This window comes from Homalodisca vitripennis, unplaced genomic scaffold, assembly GCF_021130785.1.
Source record: "Homalodisca vitripennis isolate AUS2020 unplaced genomic scaffold, UT_GWSS_2.1 ScUCBcl_4192;HRSCAF=10223, whole genome shotgun sequence".
NCBI lineage: Eukaryota > Metazoa > Arthropoda > Insecta > Hemiptera > Cicadellidae > Homalodisca > Homalodisca vitripennis.
The window spans coordinates 11,433-35,052 of record NW_025780299.1 but is presented as its reverse complement, the minus strand read 5'-3'; the positions used below and the strand labels follow the sequence as shown (position 1 = coordinate 35,052).

The 23,620-nt window shown below is 32.4% G+C and overlaps 1 protein-coding gene across 1 annotated transcript; it reads right to left on the bottom strand.

Moving 5' to 3' along the window:
* Nucleotides 1-18,319, bottom strand: LOC124372841 (zinc finger protein 26-like). The gene is made up of 4 exons (XM_046831244.1): nt 18,291-18,319; nt 4,105-4,307; nt 928-1,135; nt 1-114 (listed from the first exon to the last, which is right to left on the bottom strand). The coding sequence occupies exons 1-4, from the start codon at nt 18,306-18,308 to the stop codon at nt 1-3; spliced, it is 543 nt and encodes a 180-aa protein (XP_046687200.1). The 5' UTR covers nt 18,309-18,319.
* Nucleotides 18,320-23,620: the final 5,301 nt, after the last annotated feature.

Here is a 23,620-nt window from a genome sequence, read left to right as displayed (position 1 = left end):
TCATTGGTGGCAAAACAGTTTGGAGCAGATGCGACACTCAAATCTCTTCTTGTTGGTGTGGAACTCGAGGTGACGAGACAGACTGTCTTGAGTCATGAACTTGTGTCCACACACCTAGACCCAAATATCTTTCAGCCAATACAGAAAAAAAGCAGGAGGAAGCAAAAATAGAGCTGGTTTACACACATCATGAAATTTGAAGAATTTGAACTTGGAAATTTATCTGCCAGTGCAACGTCTTTGCCTCGTATGCTAAGGCATTTCAGATTTGTATTCAAGAGAAAAACATATTATATGAGATAGAGGACTTACATAATCCTCTAAAGAATCATAGAGTGCATGAGAAAACTTCAGTAACAGAGGCATACCAACTTAGAATCATTCAGTGATCCAAGTATCAACCATAATTCTACAGACTGGTGGACTCTATTAAATGCTTATCTATTTAGCTTTATCCTTTATCAAATCTTTACAATACCCTAAGCAATATCCTTTTACTCAAAGTTTTTCACAGTTTTTAGTTAACTTTAAATAGACTGATACAATAGAGATTCAAGGACCAACAGAAAGTATCAAAAGAGTGAAATATGCGATAACATGGGCGGATAAACAGTGGAATGGACTGCCATTTTATCCTATGACCCCAAACTCAATACAGTTCTCCTTAACCCAGGAGAAACCTCAGTCAACTATTTTCTTAGGTCAACTTTCAAGAAAAACTCTGTGACTTCTATTCTTCAACCAGAAGAAATCTATGTACATGAAAAATCTCTAAGAATTTTCTATCAAGAGTTATCGCATAGACGGTTGACAATGACATGATTTTAGCAAGACCTTGTTGGGTCCTTAATAATGAAAAAGTAATTGGTGTTTAATTAGAATTTCTGTAACATTTTTTAATACACTCCCTTTATCATGAGCACCTACCTGACACAGAAACTTCCTCTCCATTCCATGGACCTCTATCTTGTGGTTGGTCAAGTGTATCTTCTTGGGAAACAACTGACTGCAACCGTCAATGTCGCAGACAAAGTGGTCCTGGCCGCTCTCATGTCGGTTGACAAGGTGTTTCTGCAGAGAAGTGCGTCGCTTGAAGCCCAGCCCACATTCCGTACAGAAGAAACTCTCCACTCCTCTATCAAATCAACAAGAAAACTAAGTATAATAATAAGGAATAAAAAATAAAACTAAGTATAATAATTAATTGTAGTACCAATTCTTAAAAAATCAAATTCAATAAAATTAGACAATTTAAGACCGATAAGCCTTCTTTCGGTTTTCTCTAAAATTATTGAAAAGATTGTAATAATTCGTCTAGTCTCCTTTCTAAATAATAAAAGATTTTTCAGTACAGACCAGTTTGGGTTTTAAAAGGGAAAGTCAACAGAGGACGCTCTCATTGACGTAACTAACTTGATATATGGTAGCTTAAACAATAGTAAATTGACAACTGGTATTTTTGTTGACTTTAAAAAGGCTTTTGACTTGGTAAATCACAAAATACTCCTAAATAAACTTGAGTCAGCCGGTATCAGGGGTTCCGCCTTAAGCTGGTTCAAGCCGGCTTAGTAGTTAGCCGGATGCAGTATGGTATAAATTGTTGGGGTGGGACGTTTAAATATCTAATTGAAAAATTAAGAGTTACGCAAAACTACTTCCTCAGAACAATTTTAAGTAAACAAAAAACTGACAGTTCATTTCCACTTTACGTTGATTTAAAAATATTACCAATTCAACATCTGCTTGTATATAAGGTGTTAAGAACCTTCTTTATTAGATGTGGGAATAATGGGAACCAAAATTTATTTTACTCTACCCGTAATGTACAACAGAGCACAATAAGAATTCCTAAAGTGAACAAAGAAATGTTTAGGCATTCCTCCCAATACCTTGCTCCTAAATATTTTAATCAAATACCAATTTCTTTTAGGACTTGCAATTCATTTAACACAAATTGTGCTAAATTGTTCCATTGGCTTTTATTGCAGGAAGATGTTAAATTTAAATTATGTCCTCAGATAAAATGTAGTTCAGTTAGTATAACATGAACTTGAATTTGTATATTTACATATTATTAGATTTATATATTTCTTATTTCATTATTTATTTGTTACATGTGTTAAATGATATATTGTTGATTTGGTACGGTTATTGTTATTGTTAAGATTTTATTATTGTTATTGATGTGTTACTATTAGTTTGATTGTTGTTATTCTGTGTTGAGTTATTGATATAATGAATACCGACATATATATTGTATATGTTCTACAGTAAAATAAGTTAGTGCACTCAGTAACAAGAAGGAAGGAAAAGTTAGAATTGGATTAGCTTACCCAGATAGAGGTTAGTTACACACAACACAATACTTGTATCACTTGTATTAATTACCACACAATCACAACTATTAATTTTCACAACACAGCCGCTTGTGGCAGTTTCAACAAAATATAGGAAAACACAATGTGGATAAGATAGTAAATTGTAAATGGATAGTTTAGTATTTATTTCTGATGAATTGTGTCACTGAGTACCCAGAGTAATGCCGGCTAATGCATGGACTGAGTCAGGCACAATTTGGACAAACCTCTGTCTGAGAGCAAAACTGAACTTTGCTCTGAACAGGTTGGACAACCAATGAAAATAAAATCACTGTTGGCAGGCGTTATTCAACAATATTTGGATATTGATACAAACCTATCAGCTCTGGTTCACGTCGGTAGTATTAAAGAATAAATCAAACTAAAAGAAAACACTACAATTGGAGGCTCTATTTTAAATAACTACTTAAGTTGCTGGACTCTAGATTAAGTGTCTTAATATTATTATTAAATTATATCACTGGCCACACTACTGGTAATAGTGGTCAGTAAATTCTGAAAAAAGTTATTGTGAATTATACTTTGTAAATTATTGATGGAATAAATTATTATTATTATAAGGAGTAAAAAAATTCCGATCAGAATAATTTTGAATTTGGTATGGTAAAAGTACAAGACATTTATATATTTTCATAATACAAGAAATAATTTCATTATTTGGAAGACCAGAATAAAAGTTCTCAAATAGTTATTCGATAAACTTTATCATCATCTGTTACAGATTCCAACTTTTCATTGTGTCCACTTTGGCTTTCTTCTTTTACTACTCATATTTCTTCTAGTGTTCATCCCATACGTCTCTCCTCGTCACAATACTAGATCCTAGTACCAGTATTAGATGATCGATTTCAACAGCCTATGAAGGTAGCCAAAACTGCAACCCACGATTTAGAATCCATGCAACATTGATACAGGACCCCTTTGGTTTAGATTGGTCATTGAACAATGTATTACTTAAATGGATTTTGGCTATGATCTTACCTAGTAACAAGGCTATACACAACCGATTATGTAACGATAGTAATTATAAGAAATATACAATATGATAATGTAATTAACATGTGAACACTCCCTATTTTTTTTATTTTACGTTGCTGAGATATACGTGAGGTTCTCTACTACATTAAAAATTTACCATCGTGAGTGGCAGCAACTTGTCTATTCTCCAGAGCCTTGACCTATTAATTCTTTGCTTAAATATTAAATTTGTTTAGGCGATAACTGCCTACACAGTAACTTATTTTTTAACAAGAAATTATGAAGTTCCGTCGCTTTCACTTTAGTATTCGATTTTTGTTATTTCGGCAATTTTACATTTCCCAAACAATTCAGCTTTCGTGTTTCATGCCTCACGTCAGACCTCCATATTCAGCATTGTTTTTAGATGAAAAATTAATGTTATGTTACGTCCTATTACAGAAGCACTCATGATAAGTGACAGTGGGTTAGGACAGAAAAATTAGAATAATTCAAAATAAAACAAAATGTCTTACAATAAATAAACAGAGCAGTACAATGGATATAATCGTATTTGGAAGCTACGAATTTCTACGTTTTATTTACTATTTGCACAACTTTCTAATCCAATTCATCAACCTGATGTCACATTTACTTTCACCTTGAAAAACAGACTTATATGTTATTTCAATATCCCAAATCCGTAATATTTATCTGAAAAGAAGGAGAAAATGAAAGAAGGAGAGAATGTTTGATGAAAAATACATACTTGTGACACTTCTTCTTGTGGCGATTGAGAAGTTGCTTGGTAGTGGCAACATGAACGCACAGTTCACACTGGTAGGGGCCGGCATGGCAGCGCGCAGCGTGATACGCGATTCGCCCCAAGCTACGATACACCTCACTACAAACGCCACACACGAATTTGCGGTGTCTCTGCAACTGCGTAGTGTCTGTCATCAGCTCCACTTCCTGCAACATTGCCACTATCTTCATTCTCTCCTTGATTTGAATGGAAACAAACAGGGCTAGCTCGTAGCCTCAGAAGAGTATCTTATGTACAATCTCAATTATTTTCCTTTATGTATAAACTGTTGACAAATAATCTCACTTTTACAACCACCAGAGTCTTCTAATGGAATAAATGTAACAATTATGAATAAATAACATACGTTTTGAAACAGCCTATTCAACAAAACCTTAATTAAATAAGAATGTAATAAAAACAAATTTGTCCAGCAGACAAGTAATTCACAAACTACACTAATGTTTGTAAAGTTTTTACCTGCGGACTGCATCTAAGATGCAATTATTTTACCTCTGGGTACATACACTGCTTATGATCAAGTGATGACCGCGGCAGAGGATTTAATATATTTTAATGTTAAATTGGTTCATGAGAGAGTTTTGTAATTTGATTAATATCACTTTCAGTTGAAAGTATTGTCTACATGAAAGGAGACAGAAGAGTAAAGTCTAGTTTATTGAGTCTTACCATTAACACATACAATATACAATCTATGATTGGCTATTCATCACAACTTAAAAAAAAAATTAAATTGTTCACCAGCTATTTATTCACAAACTATACTACTGTCTGAAATGCGTAAACTGCTGACTGCATCGAAATTGCAATTACTTTACCTCTAGACTCTAGACAGCACTTACGAACAAGTGATGCTCTCGAGAAAGAGGAGTTGTTCTTTGTTTACATTACGATAGTTGATAAGAAAAATTGTTACTGGTTCAGATTTGTTTTCTTACACATTAGATTTAATGATATTTTAAATTAGTATGACAGTCAATACGACAAAAAAATATACAGATGAATTGATATTCAACAAAACCTTAAATGCAAAATATAATATACTTTAGATTGTTCAGCAGCCAATTAATTTACAGACTATACTAATGTATGTAAGCCATTAGTTGCGGTCTGCATCTAAGTTCAGTTCACAGTATCTTTTCAAAACCCTCATAAAGAAAACAGAATTAGGCATTTACCATTATTATATGTTACAAAAAGAGAATACTACAAATTAGAATCTATAACTTTATGGAATATAACAATGGAAAATAACTTGCCATAACATAAACAAAAACAATATACAATCTATAACTGGTTATTTATCAAAACCTTAAATACAAAATATAATACATATTAGACTGTCCAACAGTGCAACATTTACAAATAATACTACTATTTGAAAACGTAACAACTGCCTGATTGCATCAAAGTTGCAATTACTTTACCTCTAGACTCTAGACAGCACTTACGAACAAGTGATGCTCTCGAGAAAGAGGAGTTGTTCTTTGTTTACATTGAGATAGTTGATTAGAGTTGGTACAGATTCAGATTTGTTTCTTGCACATTATATTCAATGTATTATAAAGTAATATTATATATAAATATACATTACTGAAATAGATCATTTCACTATTAGGAATATAAAGTAACATATAAATAAAGAAATAAACATATATATATATATATATATATATATATATATATATATATGATATTGTTTTGCAATTAGCTAAATGTGGTACTATAGTCACAATAGGTAGCAGAGTGCTTGTACAATTGTGATACAGGCTAACACTGTGATAAAGTGAGCCTAATTGGTGTGTTTGTAGCACAATGATACATATATCTGCTATTAAAACTTAAGACGTCATCCGATATGATGTTCAAGTCCTTCCCGTCTAATTTTGATTTTACACACAAGTCCTTCCTGTCTAATCTTGATTTTCCACAATCTCAGCAAGTTTCTTACACAAAAAAAATTATTATACTTTAATAATAATAACGATAGTCATCTAAAAGACAAATGGTAGAAGATTTAATATCCAAAAATAATAACAAATATGGAATGCTGATACAGAGTTTGACATTAACGTACATATAAGATTCCACATACTCACTAAGATAAAAAAGGAACAACAACCAGACAAAATAGAATAAATAGTATACAAAAATTAAAAAATCCTAGAAGGAAGAGCATCAGAGAGAAAAATCATGAATAATTTTATAATATTCAAGTAAGTTGTTCTCTTGTTGATCTCTATACTGTCAGTGAAGAAAGAGATCTCTTGGAAATTGTTATATGCAGCAAGAGGAAAACTGACATTAATGGGCTAGTTAAACGTGGTGCAGTTAATGTGCACAAATATACCATTCAGGAAAAGCATATTAATTTGGATGTCTTAAAAAAAAAAAAATAGATTTAGCCTACAAAGTAATGAAAACATGTTATGAATTTACACTATCACTCCAGATCTAGGGTTAATAAGTTTTAACCCATGGCAAATGTTCGAAAGTCTACTAACCTTACAAATCATCCATCGCTAATAAAAGCTTTTTTAAACAAAGAAGTCTCAATTGATCCAAGTGGTGAACTAATTATCACATAGCATATGATAATTAATTAATTCATAATATGTTTTTAAAATAGCCTATTCAACAAGACCTTAATTAAAGAAAAATATAATAAATACTAATTTGTCCAGCTGTCAACATATTCGCAAACTACACTACTGTTTATAAAGTCGTTGCCTGCGGACTGCATCTGAGATGCAATTATTTTACCTCTGGTTAAATACACCATTTATGAGCAAATAATGTCTATATATAGATATATATATATATATATATATATATATATATATATATATTAGAATAATAAATTGTAAACTAAAACCCTTTTATTATATAAAATATATATATATATATATATATTTTAATGTTCGAATAGTTCATAGGAGTTTTTTTTTTTTTTTTTTATTAACATAAATTTCAGTTGAAAGTATTTTCTGCTTGAAACGAGACAAACAGTTGAGCAACACCTGGTTTATTGAGGCTTACCATGAACACAGACAATAAACAATATATTATCAGCTATTCAATAAAACCTTGAACACAAATTGGAATACATATTAGATTGTTCAGCAGCTATAAAATCACAAACTATACTATTGTTTGAAATCCGACTAACTGCTGACTGCATCGAAATTGCAATTACTTTACCTCTAGACTCTAGACAGCACTTACGAACAAGTGATGCTCTCGAGAAAGAGGAGTTGTTCTTTGTTTACGTTAGGATAGTTGACAAGTTGTATACCTCTGGGCTCACAACATCACTTATGATATTCTCAAGATAGAGGACTTAAAATATGTTTATGTTAGAAAAGTTCAAAAGAAAATTGGTTTCATTGGTTATCTAAGAAGAACATTACAGATTAGCCAAACCTGGTTTATTTGGTCTTACGATAATCACAAACACTACTTACACTTAACAGATAATAAAGTGAGTTATTACAACTTTCAAACTACCATACATGAGATTCATGCTTTGTTAGTTCAGGCTCTTTATCACTTAGCTTGCTATGAACATGACTTGCAGGTTAAGTCCAACAATCAATACAACAAAGTAATTTCATCACATGTGTTGATAAGTTACTGAAATATCTCATATAATTAGCCTTCACAATATAGGTTACTCTGTTTACTAACTTGTTGTTGTGTTGTGTTTGCTAGAGAGTTGGTAAAGATTTAGATTTGTTTCTTGCACATTACATTCCATAATATTATAAATTAATATTACAATCAATGTGACATGAAAAACATATACATAAATGAAAATATTGTTTTTTGAGTCTTACAATATTCACACAACATAATGCAGGCTACGATTGGATATTCAACAAAACCTTACATACAAAATATAAGTTTTAGATTGTTGAGCAGCCAATAAATTCACAAACTGTACTAACGTCTGTAGTGCTGTTATCTGCTGAATGCATCTAAGTCGCTATTATTTTACATCTGGTCACATTACAGGACTTAAGAGCAAGTGATGTTCTCCTGACTGAGGAGTTAGTCTTTGTTTACATTAGGATAGTTGATTAGAGTTGGTACAGATTCAGATTTCTTTCTTTCACATTATATTCAATGTATTATAAAGTAATATTATATATAAATATATATTATTGAAATAGACAATTGACAATTCACTATGAGGAGTACACACACACACACACACACGCGCGCACGCCCACGCACATGCACGCGCGCGCGCACACACACACACACACACAATACAATATAACTTTATTGCCAGTCACAATTTTAACATTGCATAGCATGCGTCACATAATAATAATTTTATATTCATTAAAATAATAAAATGACTTATGCTAACGATTAAATTTTTTAAATATCGTATACAATATCGTTTTTAGTTAACAATAAAAGTTGACAAGCAGTAAAATTAATATATAATAAAGAACCACTTTGGATGTGAACCCCTGTACTATCGCACACTGAAGCTAGTGAGATGGTCCATGAATTCACCAACTGTATAAAATGAAATGTGTCGCAATTTTACTGTCTGCAATGCACTATTGAACCGATTTAGATGATTTATTGATTTTATTTCTTCAGAGAGCCCATTTAGAAATGTTATGCTAGCTTGAGAAGGAAGTTGCTCGTATCTTCTCAATCTGTGCTGAGCAGGTCTGAGATTTACACGATACCTTGTATCGTAGTAATGAATGTCCCGACCTCGAACCATTTGGCTCTTAAACCGACAGTGTACAGTACTTTCCAATATATATAAAATATGATAATGTTAGTATTTCAAAGCTCCCTAAATGAATTCCTACACAACTCTCTAAACTTTAATTTAGCAATAATTCTGATGACTCTTTCTGCAAGACAAACAGTCTGTGGAAGTGGCTATTTGAACAGCCACCCCACAATAAATACCGTACGATAAATGTGGGTGGACCAAACCATAATATGCAGTCTTCATTATTTGATCTGAACAGTATTCGGCAAGACCTCACAAGAGATAAATATTACTTGATAGTTTCGCACAAGCACTGTCCACATGGTTCCTCCAAGTCAACCCTCTATCGAGGTGTATTCCCAGGAGTTTCGTACAGTCAACTTCATTCAGGACCTTCTTGTCCAACATCACAGCAGGTCTGTACTGAAATGGTGCAAATCTTCCACCAAAAACCATGTAATTTGTCTTCGAACAATTAAGTTTCAAGTTTATGTTTTCAAAGTATTTGGTACATACATTTAATTCTTCATAAGCTTGAATTTCAACTTGAAATTTTGATTTGCATGTGAAAGAGAGAGTCATGTCATCTGCATATTGGACTATGTGTCCTTTATGAATCTTTGAATTCAAATTGTTTACGTACACCAGGAACAAAACTGGTCGGATGATGGATCCCCTGAGGGACTCCATATTTAGGACTGGTTGTATGTAAAAATGAATTTTGAAATTATACTTGTTTTCTATCAGAGAGGTATGACTGAAACCAGTGGCAATCCTCTAATACCGTTATTGTGCAATCTGTTGAGGAGAATGGTGTGATCCACACAATCGAAAGCTTTAGTCAAAATGCTGAGCATTACTGTTTTCTTGTCCAAGCTATCAACAATCAGGTCAATTTCGTGCGTGATTGCATTGATTGTGACCTTAAGCCAAACTTTGGAGATAATATATAATTTTTGTCAAAGAATTTAGCATCCTACTTAAGAAAAGTTTTTCAAAAACCTTACTTAGCACTGATAGGATTGAGATTGGTCGATAATTATTTACTTTAAATGAATCATGTTTCTTAAAAATTGGAATTACTACAGCTCTTTTCAGTGCCCCTAAAACATACCTTCTTGGAAAGATGTATTGATTATCATTATCATTGTCAGTGGTTTCAGTAGAGGCATATAACATTGCTTGAAAAGCCATGTAGACACGCCATTTACGTCAGTTGACTTGTTTCAAAACAACAGCTAAGATTTTGATTTAAAATATTAGAAAAAGTAATTAAAAATTTTTGCCACATCTGAATGGTCCTTAATTATTTCCTGATTGATTTAAATTTCTATAGGTTTATTGGGTGCCTTGGGTTGTTTGGCTTATTAATTATACCTCAAGCGGTTTTATAAACATTTTTCGTTTCCTTCATTGCTTTATTATATTCATAGGCTTTGACCGCTTTAATAACCTTTCAATAGATTAATTTATACTTTTTTACAACATTTTTGAATTCTAAACTTGTTGATAGTTTTGATCGTTCCCGATACAACTGTAACTTATTTCTAGAAACAATTATTCCAGGAGTAATCCAATTAGTTTTTCTTTTCTCTTTAAAATTGATTTTTTATGGACAATATACATTTAGATTGTAATTAAAGCAATGATTTAAATAATCGAATATTTCCGGCAAGGATTTTATTAAATTTCCAAAGTTCTTGATTTAACAGTTTTTGTTTTTTTTTTTAAGGCGAAGCTGATCTCCTTTTATGCCTTATTCTGCCCGTCCTTATGGGCCACTGGCCTGTGCGAGGATCTTATCAAACAGAAACTGGTTTAACTGGTTAATGTTGGCCCGAAGGACGTGTATCTCTCCTATATACAGTGACGTCTTGTGTTTTTTTAACCTGTTGACTAATTTTTATTAATTACGCATCATGGTCAGAACTGGTAATGGCTACAACGGACATGAACGTCCCGAGTATGTCGGTCACAACGTTACCTATAGCAGTCTGAGAACCACCTAACACTCTCGTTGGTGAATTCACCAACCATCCCAGATTGAAGCTAGCCAGTACACACACACACCACACACACACATACACACGAAAGTTTGTAAAGAATGATGATTGGATATTTGGATGTTTATTAGTCAATAACAGAAAATCTAGTGGACCGGTTGAGACGAAACTTGGCATATATACTGTTCAGATATCAGAATAATACATACACACATTTTTATTCCTAAACACTACTTATTATGAAATATTTATCCCAGAATTTTGTATATGCATGAACATAAACCATCAGCTATTGTGCTGTAAATAGTTTTGACAGTAGTATTAACCTTTTACAATAGACGGCAGTAGTGATGAATTCAAATTACTCGGTTTATTTTTAAATTTACTCAAAATTAGTTTCCTTAGACGTTGTTAGGACAGTGTTTACAGAGAATAGTCCACTAGAAATTCTTCCTTTATTGGCATTGGCAATATTTTGTTCTGTTTATTTCTCTAATGGTTGTGTCAAGGGGTAGCTCTAAATGATGAACTTTAAAGAAGAAAGAACTTTATAATAAGCAAACCTGGTGTACGGAGTCCTGCCACTATCACAATTAACAGATAATATACAATTTAGCTATTCTGGAGGGTGTTGTCCAGAAAGTAAGCGCCGTTTATGCATAGCATGAGAAGTAGTGAGGTTAGTGCTACCACGTTCACATCGGTGTGTACGGTGGTTCAGCACACTTCTAAGAGAGGAAGGCGGAGTATCGTATGTTCACATGTTGTCCTGCTGTTCAGTTATAACATACATGAGTGCCATAATAGAAAAACCCGCTAAGTGTGAAGTGCGTGGTGTTATAAGATTTCTTTGGGCAAAAATCACTCGTCAGTTGAAATTTATCGTGAATTGTGTCCGTCCATCAATGGACTATTTAAAAAAATGAAATGACAAACATGTACGCAAAGAGTATTAGGTCTTCATCAGTAATGACGTACTGAACAAAATCAACAAAAAAAGTTTGTGAGAATCTTTGGTTCACAATTTATGAACTTTTTGATCATTTTCCTGAAATTTCTAAAATTCCTTTATATGAGAGTGACAACAAAACTAGGCCACCACAAGTTTTGTACCCGTTTGGTACTAAAATTGCTTACAGAAAACCACAAAAACAGAAAAAAGAAGTTCTGCCATGAACTTTCTTTCTCTGTACAACTTTGAAATAGGTGAATTTTTGGACAGGATTGTTACTTGCAATGAGAATTGTGTTGCCAATGTGAGTCCTGAGACTTCATTTTACTTACGTCTTAACATATTTTGGACATTTGCCATTATTATATGTTACAAATCTAGTAGAACACTACAAAATACAATCCATAATGTTACAGGATATATCGATGGCAAATTAATGTCTTCAATATTTTTACTTTCAAACAATCCATCCTGTCAGTTTGTAATTCAGATAGCTATTCAAGAAAACGTTATATAAATACAAAACGTAGTATATACTAAATTGTCCAGCAGTTTATGATCATGTTAGGATAGTTCGTAAGAAAGGCAGTTTCTAATTTTGTTTAAATTAGTTTGAGTTAAAGTATTATAAAACTAACAAGAAACATATAAATAAACCAAAATCTGTTTATTTAATTTAACCAAAATTGCATAAAATACCCGTCTATAAATGGCTATTCTACAAAACCCCAAACACAATACATAATACCTATCAGTTTGTTCAGCAGCCTAGAATTCACAAACTATACTAATATTTGCAAACAATTCAACTGCTGACTGCATCAAAGTTGCAATTACTTTACCTCTAGCCTCTAGACAGCACTTACGAACAAGTGATGCTCTCGAGAAAGAGGAGTTTTCTTTGTTTACGTTAGGAAGTTGACAAGTTGTATACCTCTGGGCTCACAACATCACTTATGATATTCTCAAGATAGAGGACTTAAAATATGTTTATGTTGGAAAAGTTCAAAATAAAATTGGTTTCATTGGTTAACTGAGAAGAACATTACAGATTAGCAAAACCTGGTTTATTTGGTCTTACGATAATCACAAACACTACTTACACTTAACAGATAAGAAAGTGAGTTATTACAACTTTCAAACTACCATACATGAGATTCATGCTTTGTTAGTTCAGGCTCTTTATCACTTAGCTTGCTATGAACATGACTTGCAGGTTAAGTCCAACAATCAATACAACAAAGTAATTTCATCACATGTGTTGATAAGTTACTGAAATATCTCATATAATTAGCCTTCACAATATACGTTATTCTGTTTACTAACTTGTTGTTGTGTTGTGTTTACTGTGTTTGTCTCATTGCCAAACATAGTTACCCATATATATTTTTTTAACCTGGTACAGGAAATAATAAACAAAACATTTTTTAACAAAACCTATAAAGACATACATCTATATTTGCATGGCAAGCCATGCATCAACAAATGAAACAACGCATAGAGGATGACACTGGTTTTGGATTTTTTTTGTCGCAATATACATTCTAGTTCGCTTCTTGAGGGTTATAGATCATAATACCATAAACACATTCCAGTACATTCGCGGCACTGTAATGTACACAATAGACTAAAATAATAAAACACGGATATGTGTAGTAATTACAGCCATTTCGATGACATGAACATATAAGTACGCCATACTTAAAGGCTAATATAGAGGACTTTGATGATCATGAGAGACACTTGTGAAGTCTATGGTACATTGTGCGTAAACACAATTTTGGCTCAGACTCAAATCCTTTCCTGCAATGTTTATCGTGCAGTCACGCATTAATAGTTGTGAAGGTTAGTTCATACAAATGTTATGAATATGATAATGTAATCAATAGAAGTTTTTCGATGTTAATTTAATAACTGTAAGAGATAACTAAATGAATAACAAGCTGACATAAATCATGTTTGTAAAACATATTAAGATTGTTTATAGATACTCACAACACTTGCTAAAATTCCAAAACAAAATTCTTCTTCTAAAGCAATTTGTATGGCATCGGAAAAACACATTTGGAAACTTAAACAAATGCATTAGAGTAATGCCAAATTAATATATCTTGGCTAGTACCAGTGGCTAGAACCCTCCCCCAACCACTGTTACCAACTAAGAACTAAACTTTCTCTGTCTCTGTCTCTTACACTTAAAGTGGAAATATGTCAAAGAATAATCACCATTCAAATTAATGCACTTAAAATATTGTCGCATACATTTTCCAATGCCGTCTCTAAAGAAATCTGTTGCCAGAAAATCCAACCACTCGTTTACACCGGTACGCACAAATTTGTGTGAACACATTCCAATGACTTGCCTTTTTGTTTTACAATCGAAATATTTTACTCTAGTTTTACACTTATGTTACCATCAATGACTTTATTATCATTTTTGGCACAATCTCCGAGGAAGGTCAGTGCTACAGACAGTGTCTGTTTATGTGGATATCTTTTACTATTTTGCAAACCCAAAATTTTGTCAACTTCTATCCAACACAACAAGTCAATGTACTACACTCGAAAAAAATATACTGAAAGTTTTCTAAAAAGTCATAATTGTGAAGAAACTATTTTCAAGTATTAGTCATTGATTTTCTTCATGAGTTGTAAGGGAAGTACAAGTACAATTAATAAATTATCGTTCTCAAGCCTGTATTTAGCTAAGTGCTCACACAGGTTTGGGGAGACGGCAAAATTAAAGAATGTAATTTTACATATAAATAGCAAAAGTTATTTAACATTAAAATAAATATAATACATCATGTAATATTACTCATGAGTCATACAATTATATGATCTTAATGAGGGTTGCGATCTGTAACGTAAATAGGTTTGTGTATAAAAAGATGTTGTTCTACAGCGATACATCGCCGCCTACTGCTCTACTACTCTTGGATAAAAAAAGTATAAAAAACCAAGTTTGAATTTATTACCATATTGAACCACCAACTAGCTAATAAGCTAAAGTTAAATAATTTAAATTTAGCTTATTTATTTTTGACCCAAGGTTTCACTCTGTACTTTGTTTCAAAAAATACTATACATAAAAAAAATATTTTGTTAGACATTGGTATATGGCCTAAATGCAACTTTAATAGCTTCCAGTTGGAAACTGTAACAACCGTAACTAATATAAATATATATTATATATATATATATATATATATATATATATATATATAAATATATATATATATATATAATATATATATATATATATAAATTAAATATATATTATAAATAACTGTATAACACATCCCACACCTAATTCTATTCAAAGCTCTGAAGTATTATATATACAAATAAAGGGACTGGAAAGTGTTAAGCTTAATTGAAAGTGTTTAAAATCTGGTTCATTATAAACTTAAATTAAATTTTTTGTGATTTTCTTATAATTATACAATATTATATACATATTTTTTAATATACAATATTCAGATACAAAATATAATATATCAGTTTGTTCAGCAGCTACTAATTCACAAACTATACTACTGTATGAAATGCGTAAACTGTTGACCGCATCGAAGTTGCCAATTTACTTTACCTCTAGACTCTAGACAGCACTTACGAACAAGTGATGCTCTCGAGAAAAGAGGAGTTTGTTCTTTGTTTACATTTGGATAATTTGATAAGAGAGTTGGTTTGCATTCAGAGTTGTCCTTTGTTTATGTTAGGATAGTTGACAAGTTGTATACCTCTGGGCTCACAACATCACTAATAAAATTGGTTTCATTGGTTATTTGACAATAACATTACAGATTAGCCAAAACTGTTTTGTTGGTCTTACAATAATCATGAAAGATATGCAATCTATAAATGGATATTCTACAAAGCTCCAGATATTGAAATATAATATGTATCAGTTTGTTTCAGCAGCCTAGAATTCACAAAACTATACTAATATTTGCAAACAATTCAAACTGTCGACTGCATCAAAGTTGCAATTACTTTACCTCTAGCCTCTAGGACAGCACTTACGAAACAAGTGATGCTCTCGAGAAAGAGGAAGTTGTTCTTTGTTTACATTAGGATAATTGATAAGGGGTCGGTTTGGATTCAGATTTGTTTTCTTACGTTAGGAAGTTGAGAAGTTGTATACCTCTGGGCTCAAAACATTACTTATGATGTTCTCACGAAAGAAGACTTAAAATATGTTCCATGTTAGAATAGTTTTTAAAATTTGTCATTGGTTATCTGACAAGAATATTACAGATTAGCCAAACCCAGGCTTATGTAGTCCTTATGATAATCACAAACGATATGAAATCTATAAATGGGTATTCTACAAAGTTCCAGATACAATATAAAATACGTATCAGTTTGTTCAGCAGCCAATAATTTACAAACTATACTACTATTTGTAAACAATTCAACTGTCGGACCTGCATCAAAGTTGCAATTACTTTACCTCTAGACTCTAGACAGCACTTACGAACAAGTGATGCTCTCGAGAAAGAGGAGTTGTTCTTTGTTCATTCTAAGAATAGTTCTAAAGAGAAATTTATGTCTTAAATATAACTCATCAATTTACATAATTCTGGTAAATTTAATACTGGAATAATAAAAAATTAAAAACAATAACCAAATTTTTCAAATGATCATTAAAAGCAAGTTTCTAAGTATAAAGTTGTCTAATTCCATCAAATGTTTATAAATAAATATTAAGATTAAATTGTGAATATAATATTGACTAGTTTTATTTTCACAAAAAAACTGTGAGTTCTGTTAAGTCCAAAAACTATTTGTATTTTATATTAAAATACATCATATCTACGCTGGGAAGGGTTTATTCAATGCAAAATAACGAGTTAAGCTTCATTTCACTCTTCACTTAGTGCAGTATCTGAACTCTAACACAAAGTATATATTGACTCCTGGAATGTTGCAGTACACATTCTGTACGAAGAGATCTATAAAAAGTCAACGATGAAGAAGGTTCCAACATATAACGTGTAGAAACACTTGGTTCCACTATGCTTTGGGATCGTGTCTAAAACACAAATGAGAACATCTCTTCATCTAGACTACACTGGACAGCTGCTGGGTAACCAGACTGTACTCCTTTGTAGCCTAGGGGCCTCTGATGTCGGAAACAGAGTTTGTATTGAATGTCTTCATCACCAAATTTGTATGGATCTCTTCGGGACAGACATCTACAGATTCCAGGACTCAACCTATACCTTTGTCAATTTCAGATGGTGCACTAAGTGGAAGGGTAAAATAGAGCATAACTCAATCTTTGCTTTAAAATATAGCTTTTATATTATTAAATTTTACTACCTATACCATTTAAAGGGTAATTATTTTACAATATTTTACAGTTGCAAATGATTTCTTTCATTATGAGTTCTTCAGTTTTTACTTTAAGAATGCTAACAAGGTTTGACACTGAGAAGTAGAGAGGGCTTAATTAATAGCCTTTTTTATCTATCTCTTTAATGAAGCCATTTTCATTTAATTCATAAACAGTGTAGAAATATAACGTACTTTTTGTATTGTGACAGTAAAATATAATATTCTAGATAATCATGTATTAAATAAATAAGTTGTTTTTCAGCATTAAATTTGCTACAAATTGTCATTTCAAAATTCTGTTATATAACAATACAACTTTTAATTATGTGTTGAATGTACTAAATTTGTTTTTCAATTTTCTAGGGAAAAAACATGTTTAATTTTGCAAAAGTTTTCTCATACTTTTTTTCTAAATAACTGAAAAGAAAATAAACTAATAATCTGGTTTACCTATTAAGGTTTTACATTTGTGTTTGTTTTTACATCATATTGGTAAATTTGGATTTTAGAAAATTTGAGTTCAATGAAAATATAATTTTTGAATAATTATAAAAGTAACTAGCTACATAACCTTGCTAGTAGACAAAATTTACCAAGAACTTCAATTATTCCAAATATTTTAAATGTAAAAATATAAATTTTAATACTGCTGTATATCTTAAACTCTCTTATAAAAAAACTTTAACTTTTTTACAGGTATCTACTTTAAAAATGTTAAAACAAAAACATAATTAAAAAATAATTTAAGACAAAAATTTAATTTTAATCATAAAAAAACTATTTTTTTAACTATTTTATTGTTTATTATTACAACTATAATCTGTGAACAACATTAATTAGAATTATAAATAATATTTTAAAGCATATTGCAAGTAATGTATAAATATATATAGTGAACCTCCTCAAGGACAACCAGAAGTTGGCCACCAAACCAGGAACTCTTCACTGTTGCTTTTACAGTTGAATACATCTCTATAATACGAAGATTATGCAAAAACACTCGTATAAAAATAATAATAAGCTACAAAAAATCTTCTTTAAAGGTATATGAGCAATACAATTTAGTTGGTAATTGAAGAACACGTACAACCTCATAGAACGACATCAAGCAACTGAGCACTGAGGACTAAATGATCCGTTTGATGCATGTAAATGTATTTATCATGTTTGTGCAGCTTGCCGATTGAGCAAGCTACTGCATGCAGTCAATATTAGCAAGCTGTTGCATGCAGACAATGTTAGCAAGCTACTGCAAAGAGACAGTACTGTTAATCAATATCTTTCATTCTCCTTTGATAAAGCAGTAGTTGAATTTATGGTTATCACTAAAACTACATTTTAGAAAAAATTTAATAATAAATTTATATTTTAGGAAAATAAACAAATAATTATTACTAAATAACAAATTGTAGACTATTAATATAACAGATTATTAGGATTTTATGTCAGGAATAGAAGAAGAAACTTAATGCCTTTCACTTTTTTTCTACTACGTTTTTTGTTGTTGTTAAGACAAAGCATGCTTTAGTAACTTTTCCTGGCCCAGAATTTTTTAACTAATGTGGGAATACGAAGGATGAATTTATAGACTCTTGCAATCTTAATATTGCAGTGACAGCTAGGTGGTACAAATTTTTGTTTTTTTCTCACTTTGGTGGCTGTAAACTTGGAACTGCTTTCACATAAATTCAAGATAAGCTCAGATCACTAAATTGCAATAAAATCCATAACAACCACTAATTCGGTATTATTTAAGTTCAAATAGTTTCTGTTTAAAAAAAACATCAAACTTTATACATACTAACTCCGAACTTCGAGTGAAATTTTTATAGAATAAATAATTTTATCTTGGGGTCAAGAGTACACTATGTAAGTTGTCACATATTATTTAATCGCATAGTTTCTGTTTAGAAACACATCCCAAACTTTAGATGATTTTTAAAACAGGATTTTAGGAAAATGTTTTTAAAACATCCAACTTCAAAATTTCTAATGAAATTTTTAAGAAGAAATAGTTTTTATTTTTGAGCTCTAGAATAAATTCTAGAAGTTGTCGCTTTAGGGTCAATACTCCTCAGTACAGTTATTGAGCTATATTAAAATTTTAAGTTATTAACAAATTTTTAAACGTGAATAAAAATCCCATTATTAACTATTATAATTCAATAAATTATAATTTTTTATCGGTTCTACAAAATTATTTGATCTTTAACCTGCCTAGTATCCAATTCATCACAAACAAAAACTATTTTATGGCGGGTATTTTTTATTGTTATCTTCTGTATAAAAACTAAGTATCAATTAACAAATTTTTGTTACTTGTTACGTATGCAAGAATAAACAGTTTTAAGGGCAATTGACCCATTAAAACCTATATATTTACAACTTGTTTTTTTTTGTAAATGAAGGTGACCTAAATGAGATCACAAACAGTTATTGTTATGTAATATTATTAATTATTGTAATTTTTAACGAGGGGTCGTCCATAAAGTAACCGCCGTTTGGGCGTGGCGCGATAAGTAGTGGAGGGTAGCACCGCCATTCTCACATCGTGTGTGCGCAGCCGTTTCAGTACGCTTCTAGCTGTGCAAGGGAGTGCATCATGTGATCGCACGTTCTTTTGTTACAACGTAGAAACATGAGTGCCGTGATTAGAAAATCCTGACAATGTGTGAAGTGCATGGTTGTAATAAGTTTTTTGTGGTCGAAAAAGTTACACAGCAGCTGAAATTCATCGTGAATTGAGTGCGGTGTATGGCCCAAACATTATGAGCGAAGGTGTAGTCCGTCAACGGGTTCGTTTTTTTTTTAAATGGGAAGAACGTACGTTCATGATGAAGACCGGAAGTAGTAGGCCATCTCTCGTCAGTGATGACTTGGTGAACAAGTGAATGAGAAAATTCGCGAGAACCGTCACTTCACAATCAATCTCGGAACTTTCAGATCATTTTCCTGAAATTTTCTCGAAGTCTTGTGCATGAGATAGTGACAGAAAAAACTAGGCTATCACAATTTTTGTGTCGTTGGATTCCAAAAGTGCTCACCGTGATCACAAAATGAAAAGAATGAGTTCTCCCCATAGACTTTCTTACTCGGTATGACGTTGAAGGAAAAATATTTTTGAACAGGATCGTTACAGGAGATGAGACTTGGGGTAGCCTATGTGAATGCCGAAACAAAACAACAGTCAATGCAATGGGGTCATACCGCTTCGCCAAGCAAGCCAAAGAAAGCTCGCCAATCTTTTTCAGAGAGAAAATTGATGGCTACAGTTTTTTGGAATGCTAAGGGTTCTTGCTCATTGAATTTTATGGAGCGTTGGTACGACCATTACAGCTGCAGCTTACCGTGAAACTTTAAAAGCGGCTACGACGTGCGATTCATAACAAGCGTTGTGGTTTCTAACCATCCTGATGATGTTGTGTTTGTCCACGACAACGCCGCCCTCATACAGCTCCAAAGAACAACAGAACTTTTGGAAAAAGTTCAAATAGGACGTTTTTTTACCACCCCCCCTACAGCCGGACTTGGCTTCCCCAGTGATTTCCATCTTTTCCCGTACATGAAGTGGTGGCTTTGCATTCAGAGGTTTGTGAGTGATGAAGAGCTTCAAACGCTGTGACAGGTTGGCTACGTTCTCAGGCGGCAGATTTTTTTAAAACTGAATTTCAAAAAACTGTTAAAAGATATGATAAGTGCTTGAATTTGTATGGTGAATATGTAGAAAAGTAGAGAAAAGCTGTAGTTTTAACATTTTTATAATAAATTTTTTTATCTCAAATGGTTTATTTTTTTATTTCAAAACGGAGGTTACTTTGTGGACGACCGTATTTCACACATCTGGGAAGAACACTCAACAGAAAATGCATAAAAAAAAACATTAGGTGATTTAAACACAGGGACCAATTCTGCATCATTAAAGCAAATTACCTGAGTATTGTCAGTGTGTGTATGTTGACTCGGAACCAATCTCCCCTCCGGAGCTGTACGTGGAGTGGTAGCAAACGGAAACAGATCATACACGGACAAATTCGACCTCCTTCACAAGAGATGTTCTGCAACAAACAATTTACTAAAGCTCAAACAAAAATACCATTTTAGGATTTAAATTATTTTATTCCTTTGACAACGTCACATGCTATGTCAGGGACTAATATCACAAGCTAAATATCTGTTCTGTATAAAAACCTAAAATACTCTTGTGGCACAAATTTCATGGTTAAAATTGATCCAAATAAATGATAACTGTTTCTAGATTTGTATTAATTGATAATTCAGCAATTAGAACTTAATTGTGGTATTTTGTTTATCAAGTTACTGTTTATTGCCAAGTTCTTACCCCTTGCGGTCTAGTTGAGTCTCTTCCGACATACAGAGACAGTCTCTAGCCAGTTCTAGAATCTGTGGACAGTTTCAAAATTTCAGTATGCTGCACCTAAGATGGAAGTTGATGTACAGATGGACATAATTAAACTCAACATTCAGCATATACTATTGGTCTGTAGGTGTAGAGTACAACAGTCACTTTACAAACAATTTACCCAATATCTATTACTGTGTTTTAATCCCTGTCAGAAGTGTTCATATGAGGTTCCTATTTATCATTTATTTTTTTTAAAATTAAATGTATTTAATGAAGCCAAAACCCTAAAAATGGCCACAAAGTGGAAATACCAAGCAAAAACATTAATTTTAATTACCCAGATTCAAAAGGGGGACTAACTGAAAATTAAAACGGTCTATTAAATTTGTAAAAATTACAGGGACTTTTTTTATTATTTACTCAAGCACGTGAGTAGAGTAGAATTATTTCATTTTAATTTTTTTCAACTTTTTGTATTTATTGTTCATCTTGTCAATTTTTACATTGCTTTGTAGACCACGTAAAGAAACTAAAATATGTTAATACATTACACTATAGACCCAAATAGATATCCATATTGATAATTATGTTAATTTTAAAACTACAATAATAATATAATTAGCCTAAAAAGGATCAAATGGTTAAGACCAAGGTTAAAGTCCCACACTGCCCAAACAAATGCGGACTGTTACCAGTCCAGACACATTGAGAGTGCTTATACAAAACATGAAAATAAATACTAGTAATAGATTTCAGCAGTCAGCCCAAACAGAAAAAATCCATCCTCAAGAGAGTGAGAAATTGCCTACCACAATCTCTTTATTTTGTGTGTAAAACAAAGAAGATATGGGGTGATGGTATTTTCTTCTCCTCATAGGGGTTTGGATGGGGACTGTAATTCTTCAAAACTCATTTATATTTTTGTTGAGATGACACTGTCAGCCAGGGCTAGACTCTCCACTTAATTGCAACAAAGCAAGGAAATTCTAAACATACTGAATAACTGGAATGGAACGATGCGCCACAAGAGACAACTCTGTGACCTCAACTACTTGATAAAATGTACTACAGCTATACATAATTGTGCGGATAACGTTCACCAATTGTTCATATTTTGACGCAGAAACTGCACCCCCCCGCCGTGATCAATAAAATAGAAACCAAATACACTTTGACTCCAACTTTAACTACTATTGATAGTAGTTACTCATACGAAAGGTACCAAATGAGGACACAACATTTGGTTCACTTTTAACATGGGGATGCTGGATTATACAATGTAATATGGAATCATCGTTAAGCATTGATTTGGATATTGTTTTTGGTCACCTATTAGTTGTCATAATACCCAGCAGGAGTTCATCTCGCTGTAAACCACGTAAGGGTACCTACCAACCACCGTTTTCTTATAAAGAGAGATGTGAGGACGAGAATCTTTTATTTAAAAAAATCATATCATAGATTTGAAATGGTTGTCTTGAGTAACAAATGTCAATATAGAAAAATTACATATCGTCAGTTAAGAGCCCACGTGACGCCCAGGCATTCGTTTATTTCATAAAAGCTTGTACATACTTGGTCAGTTCACGCAGTTACTGTATACAGGTTTATAAATCTTACCTTGAGTATGGAGCCTGGGTCGCGGTGGCTTACGGCAGGTAACAGTGTGAGTGAAATCACAGTTTAAATTCGTGAATAGTGTAAAGCTCAGTATTTTATACATTTTAACGATTAAACCCCAACGGATACGAAAGCTGCATTGTGCGAGTGCCGGGACACTTAGTATAGTTTCCAACCCCCTGCCAGGCCCCCCCTAAAAGTTACGATTAATAAAGAATGAGTTAGACTTTTCGTCCATTATTTATAAAAACTTGAGATGTTATATATGGTTATTAGGGGGGGAATCTATAAAAAGACTGTGTTTCTCAGTTCCCAGATCACTTTCTATGGTTCCTTCTGATGCAGCAGGTGTCACACTCAAAAGTGGTGCTCTAGGTGCTTGTGAGACTTTGCGAGAGGTGGAGTGATATACATACGAAGCGGGGTGCGAGTGA

Coding starts and splice junctions, on each gene's coding strand:
- LOC124372841 (XM_046831244.1), bottom strand. Junction 1,136..4,104: donor CACAAGAAGAAGTGTCACAA/GTATGTATTTTT, acceptor TTGATTTGATAG/AGGAGTGGAGAGTTTCTTCT. Junction 115..927: donor AGAGGAAGTTTCTGTGTCAG/GTAGGTGCTCAT, acceptor ATTTGGGTCTAG/GTGTGTGGACACAAGTTCAT.